Consider the following 6,481-nt stretch of genomic DNA (forward strand, 5'->3'; position numbering starts at 1 on the left):
CGAAGGACCCGTATCCGGACGATATAGTAATCTATCCGTTGTGTTTACTGAACTCGAGTCAGTGATTCGATGCTCCAAGACACGGTGAATGAGTGAGCCAAAGTCAACTTACGAACCAGGCCAGTTAACAGTGGAAAGTAGATACGGTCAGCCAACAACTACGATATAGCCTACACCGATTTTATTGAGAGACAAGAGGACAACAGGTAGGGACGACGAGGGTTAGCGAGCTTCATATAGCGACCAGCAGACCTGGGGCAGACGAGAGCTCCAGCCTCCAGACGAGATAACCCCAGATCCCCGCGCCATGGCGAGCCAATGGCTATGCAATTGCCGCGAGACCGTGGCTTTCGGAGGCCAGTTTCGACGCATCTAAACCTGGGGGCAATGCTTTCGTGACGCTAGATTCTCCGCATTGCACCCCTGTCGATGCGGGGGTTAGTTAGGGGGGGAGCTCTCTTCGCGAATGGACGATGTTGGGACGAGCCGAGGCACGGCTAACGGAAAAGCTATCTCTGTGAGGGGGGAGGGAGGGTTGAAGGAAGGGCCGCTTGTTACGTCCTGAAATGGTTTACAAGTCGTTTGTCTGCCAACCCTGCTTGGAACGGCGCCGCCACGCAACCCAAAGGATGGGTGCCAAGTGCGGAGCTGAGAACGGGTCCGGCTCCGGAGTTTTCGCTAATTTCCAATGCGAGATGGAGGAGCAATGATGCGGCACGCGGGGAAGAGCTTCTACCAGAGCCGCTTCTTCTTATTGTGTGTCTCGGATGTGGAAACGAGCTTCAGAGCCCACTGATTGACGTTGAGAACGTGCGCAGATCCAAGCTTTGAGACCCTACTTGATGTTACCGCTTTCTTCATTTACTCCAACGCATCGCCGCCCAACATCGTGGATGACCAAACGCCTTCAATAGGCACCCCCGAATTGGGGTTACGAAGAACCGCGCGCGTTGTACAAAAGCTGCAGTCCGGATGAGGGTTACATATAGCCAATCGGTAACTGCAAAGATGACCCTTGACGTTCGCTGACAGGTCTGGGCTGTGACACTTTTTCGTGCTCATAGGCAGTCCATGTCTCACCATTGAGCCTCCTCTCTCCGAGGTAAAATTCGGTTGTTTATTGTTTATCAGTAGCTGCCATCATGCTTACGGCCATGAGTCTGCGAGCCGTTCAATCCGGTGTGCGCCAGGCGCTGGCAGGTTCCCGATAATGCGGGTTTTGGGGTCATGGGTGCTCGTTTAGTCCAGGTCCAAGTCTAGTCCACTACTTGTTCCCGGTTTGTGGTCTCTGCTCTCTTCTCTGTGAACTAAAGGATAATTGACCCCTCGTGCAACACCAGTCAATTGATTATCCTGAACGGGAGTCAGACTTGCCAACCAAGACCGAGACGACTTCGCTTCAATGTTTTATCCTCGGCGAAAATATCTTTGTCTGGGTCGACATTGGTGAGTGAAGATAGCTGTTGATAATATCGACCTTACAGACCCCAGATGGTCGGTGATGATAGAAGGTGCAGCAGCCGGAAACAAGACGGAGCTGTTTGACGACCGGTGGGGACCCAGAAAGCTTTACTCTGGGAAGACATGCATAACATTTTATGCAAACTCAATGACACCACGAAAATCTGCACAAGCGGGTTTCCGCACATTAGCCGGACAGACCAATCAGAGACATTGAATTATTCAAGCAACTCACGACTTTTGACCTCCCGGAATCCTAAGCGAACAGCAACCCATCACCACGCCCTCCGCCATCGCCAATTGAGCCAGCCACCATCCCTCGCAATGGCCTCCAGACTCGCCCCTCTCTTCTTCAGATCAGCCCTCCGCTCGACATGTCGAGCGGCGAGGCCCCAGATCCGCGCCCTCTCCGTCACAGCCGTCCGCCCCAGCGACACACTGCAAGTGGTAAGTCGCTCGCCCTCAGCCTGTTCCTCGACCTCCTCCTCCTACCCCTCCGACCGGCACGTCAATTGCGTGTGCGATATGGATCAAACTGCCGCGTTGGGCGGAGAACGATTGGGGGATATCTGCTTTGCAAAGGGCAGCATGCCACATGCCAAGACGCAGCAATGCTGACCATCCGCTCCCCCCTCAACAGCACCGCGACTCCCCCGAGAACAACGCCGATGTCCCTTTCAAGTTCAACAAGGAGAATGAGGCCATCATCGCCGAGATCCTCAAGCGCTACCCTCCCCAATACAAGAAGGCCGCCGTCATGCCCATTCTCGACCTCGGCCAGCGCCAACACGGCTTCACCAGCATCAGCGTCATGAACGAGGTTGCCCGCATGCTCGAGATGCCCCCCCAGCGTGTCTTCGAAGTCGCTTCTTTCTACACCATGTACAACCGCACTCCCGTCGGAAAGTACTTTATCCAGGCTTGCACAACAGTGAGTACATCCCCGGCTTCCGATCATATCCGCCGAGATGCCCTCTGGGCCGAATAGATGTCGCAGACACCGAGAATTGTGCGAACGGAAAGATGGACGTAATATGCTAACACTTTGAACAGACCCCTTGCCAGCTTGGCGGCGTCGGCTCCGACGTCATCGTCAAGGCCATCATCGACCACTTGGGCATCAAGCAGGGCGAGACCACAAAGGACGGCCTCTTCACCCTCCTCGAGGTCGAGTGCCTCGGCGCCTGCGTCAACGCCCCCATGATCCAGATCAACGACGACTACTACGAAGACCTTACCCCCGAGACCACCGTCCAGCTCCTCGACGCCCTCAAGGCCACCGCCTCTGCCACCGGCGGCGTCTCCGCCGCAAAGGTCCCCAAGCCCGGCCCTCTCAGCGGCCGCGACACTTGCGAGAACAGCAAGGGTCTGACGAACTTGACCGCTGAGCCGTGGGGACCCGAGATGACGAGACCCGATTTGTAAAGAAAGATAGAAGATTGGGGGTGTTCGAGGATGAACGAGAGGCAGCGAGAGCGAAAAAGCACGCGCGGGCGGATGATGGAAGATACCGACGATAGGGCCGGGCGAATGGAATTTGAGCCAGTGGTTTTGGCTTGTATATAACTCACACATGTGCTGTATTCGTAACGCATGGGAAGACGGTTTTCAGAGACTCACGGCACTCTTTCCCCCCCCCCTGCTCGAAGCCGCGAATATCATGTGTGCATTGTTCTTTGTTTGACATCAAAAATAATCTTGGTCAAATTGCTATGGACTCGTTCGAAAACTGCTCTGTTCTGTTCGCAAAGCTGGGGAATATGCAACTGAAGTATAGGTGGCCTGTCTTCTGACAATGTGTCTCATCCTCACTCGGGGATCCTCAGAATCCATCCGTCACGCAATCTCTTGTTCTCCGAGCTCAGTCCTCCCCAGATGACCACGCCGCTCTCCTCGACGTCAGCCATTGGCGCCGCCGCGAACCAGCCACGCGGTGCCGGCTCACCATCGTCATTATCATCGTCATAGGGCTCCATGGTAAGCTGCGTCCATCTGCCCTCGCCCGTCTGCCAGCCCATGCTGGACCACATGGCATCCCGGACGCTGGCGGCAGTCATGCCGAGAGGCGGGACCTGGAATGCCCACACATCGTCCCACATGGCGCCGGCGCCGGCATGGCCGTCCGAGCTTGGCTCCCGCTCGCCCATGATGAGCAACAGGTACTCACGGCCGGCGCCAACCGTTACAGCTTCGAGACCAGCCACGCTGCGGGGGCCGGGCCATGTCTGGCCGGGAATAAGGTTGATCTCCTTCTCGCCAGAGTTGGCCCCCTGGACAATACTTTGCCATCCGCCGCGACCGTGGACGGCGATCTCGCCCTTGGAAACGCCGTCATCAAAAGTATCCATCTCGAGGTGGATGAAGTCTAATTGACCACCAAGCTCATTCTTGCCGTCGAATCCGCCAAATCGGAACAGACGGCTCTTGCTCACGCAGATGGCAGCGCCTCCGCGTGCCGGACCGGGCGCTGAGGGGAGCTGGCTCCACACACGGCTTCGGACATCGAATGCCCAGAGGTCGTTGGTGCGCTCGCCGCCTGCCAAGCAACCACCGTGAACGAAGAAGGTGCCGTATCCCTCATCCTCCTCGTCGACGGCATTAGCGGCGAGATGGCCGACAATGGGGGCCTGAGGGATGCCAGTTTCGGAACTGTCCCCAAGAGCCCAGGTCTTCCAGGTCTGGGCACGGCGCGGGCGCTTAGGAGCGAAATCACGCGGGCGGTCGGTGGCAGCGGCAGCGTGGTAGCTTCGTGGTGAAGGCATGGGTAGGTTGGTCACGCCGGGAGCCGGGGGGACGGGGTCAAGGAAAGTCCAGGTGTTGGTACGAGTGTCGAAGACCCAGACACGGCCGGCCTCCTCGAGGGGAGCCAACTCTGGTCCTCCGCGACCGCCGAAAACGAAGATGCGGCTGCCAATGACGGCGCTGGCGTGACCGACTCGAGGGCAAGGGACGTCGCCCAGAGCGGGTTTTTCTAGACCCTTGCCCTTGTCCTTGGTGGTCTCCTCTTCGCTCTCCTCATCAGAGTCCTCCTCTTCAGAGCTCTCCTCTTCGGACGAACTCTCTTCGGCGGCAGGACCAGCTCCTGGGGAGGCCAACGACACCTCGTCAAGAAGCTGTTCCTTTTGGTCGGCCTTTTCCTCGATTGTCGGCGCGACGACCTTCTTCTTCTCGGCGGGGGCGGGAGCAGCAGCGGGGACAGCATCGGCGGGCGGGGTGTACTGCTTCGGAGGTGCGGACTTGACCTTGTAGTAGTCGGCACCAGCGCTGTTGTAGGGCAGGCGAAGGACAAGGACATCGTTGTCTACGGGTTCACGGGGGCTGACCTCGCCGCCGAAGATGTAGGCTGTGCCGTTGACGACGTTGACGGTGTGAGACGAGCGAGGCAGAGGAGGAACGTCAATCTTCTCCCAGGTGCCCTTCATGGGCTTGGGTCCAGAGCCCTGAGAGAGGGATGGCCTCTTCACCTTGACATTGGGCATGTTGGGGAGATTCTGGGGGATGTTCTGGAGAATCTCCGTTGTCCGACGCTTGAGAGCACCAAAAGACTCCATGATTGTGGTGGTAATGAGAGCTCCGAGAAGGACGGGGTATCAATGGGGGAAGGTGGAGAGATGATGTTCGATTGAGTGGGCGAATTGCGTGAATATGAAGTCGGGATTATGTGCTGACTGTTGCTGCTGATGGACCGGCGCAGGCGGCGGGCCTTGGTGATATGACGTAGCGAAGCGCTTCTCACCTCAGCTTTTGGGAGGGTTGTTTGTGGGCAGTGAAAGCAAGCTCCGGATGCGGAAGCAAGCAGGAAACGTCGGACCCTGAAGACTTTATGAAGGAGAGGTAAACAAAGTTTCTTTCTGTAAATTGCCCTGTTGCCCTTCTCCTCCCCCCTCGTTCCTCGTATCACTGTGCGGCTGGCTTCAGCAAGTGCGCCTTTGTGTACCTACCTACCTACCTACCTACCTTACCTGCTTTCGCAGCACTGATGGCTGAGCTTGCAGAGGGAGCGGGGGCGCAGGCTGCTAGAGCTTCCCTGTCATCCTATCAGCGCAAGGGCCTCTGTGGCACCCAGGCACCTATCGCCCTCGCCTGTCGTCGCATCACCGTGTTGCGGTCGGCAGTGCCGTTGGTGGGGTAATCCCTCTCCGCTGCTGCCCAGTTCGAACCCGTTTGAACCATCAGGACCCCTACGAAACCGGTGCCTTGGGCTGTTTGTTCTCAGCGCCAACGGATCCATGGCTTAATCGTCCGGGGGGGCACCTTGGTCGAGAGGCAATACGACGAACGCCATGCTCAGGCTAAGGCTAGTATGGAATCGTCCGGCTAGCTAACTAGCGAATATCTATCAGCATGTCGGACGAACACCAGACACACCATCCGAGGCGTCAGCTCGACAAAAATTCAGTGCTGATGTTGGATTCGCAGAAAACGCAACGGACCAGCATCAGCCCTCAGCGCGACTCAGCAGACCGCTGTCGTCCGGCCATGATCCCACCAAGGCCCCTCAATCGCCTGTATATTGGAGACGGATGAATCCAATCACATCCTGGTCATACAGACAGCTTCGACGAAACACCGTTGACGACTTGCCGCTCGCAAGTGGAGAAATAGCACCGACACGAAAGCCATCCTTGCTGAATCCTGCCCGCTTCCATGGGATGGGAGCGAGCCATTATGGATGCCGACGCCGACGCTGGCGCCGATGCCTTCCGGCACCGCCCACCCGCCGCGCTTACTTAGCCCGCCACCTCTTCTTCGCCTTCCTCCTCGGCGGAGCCTGATCCCGCCGTCCACAATCCCTCCGCGATGGTGCCAAGCCCGGGCTGGATATGGATTGCCCGGATCCGGAGGCGGCAGTTGTTGTGGGTTCCCAATGTTCATCTCGGGGCCGGAGGGTCTCGTCAAGTGCCTTGTCGCCGCATCCGATGCGGACACACGATAGCCGTCGGAGGCCGCCGCGAAGAAATCCTCCATATCAACTATGTCCTAGCATCGCCACCTAATCGAGAATCATGGGCAGTGAGGG

The 6,481-nt window shown here is 57.6% G+C and overlaps 2 protein-coding genes across 2 annotated transcripts; one reads left to right on the forward strand and one right to left on the reverse strand.

Annotated features, from left to right (window-relative positions):
- Window positions 1-1,785: 1,785 nt before the first annotated feature.
- Window positions 1,786-2,886, forward strand: CGCS363_v013260 (NADH-ubiquinone oxidoreductase 24 kDa subunit; the record flags this gene model as incomplete). Its single annotated transcript, XM_036645109.1, has 3 exons — window positions 1,786-1,908; window positions 2,102-2,392; window positions 2,515-2,886. 3 exons carry the CDS (start codon window positions 1,786-1,788, stop codon window positions 2,884-2,886), a joined length of 786 nt encoding a protein of 261 aa, XP_036489617.1.
- Window positions 2,887-3,269: 383 nt separating this feature from the next.
- On the reverse strand, window positions 3,270-5,012 carry NSP5 (Nitrile-specifier protein 5; the record flags this gene model as incomplete). The annotated part of the gene is made up of 1 exon (XM_036645110.1): window positions 3,270-5,012. The coding sequence occupies one exon, from the start codon at window positions 5,010-5,012 to the stop codon at window positions 3,270-3,272; it is 1,743 nt and encodes a 580-aa protein (XP_036489618.1).
- Window positions 5,013-6,481: the final 1,469 nt, after the last annotated feature.

The sequence above is a fragment of the Colletotrichum siamense genome (genome assembly GCF_013390195.1).
Source record: "Colletotrichum siamense strain Cg363 chromosome Unknown KSG_Cg363_contig09, whole genome shotgun sequence".
Classification (NCBI taxonomy): domain Eukaryota; kingdom Fungi; phylum Ascomycota; class Sordariomycetes; order Glomerellales; family Glomerellaceae; genus Colletotrichum; species Colletotrichum siamense.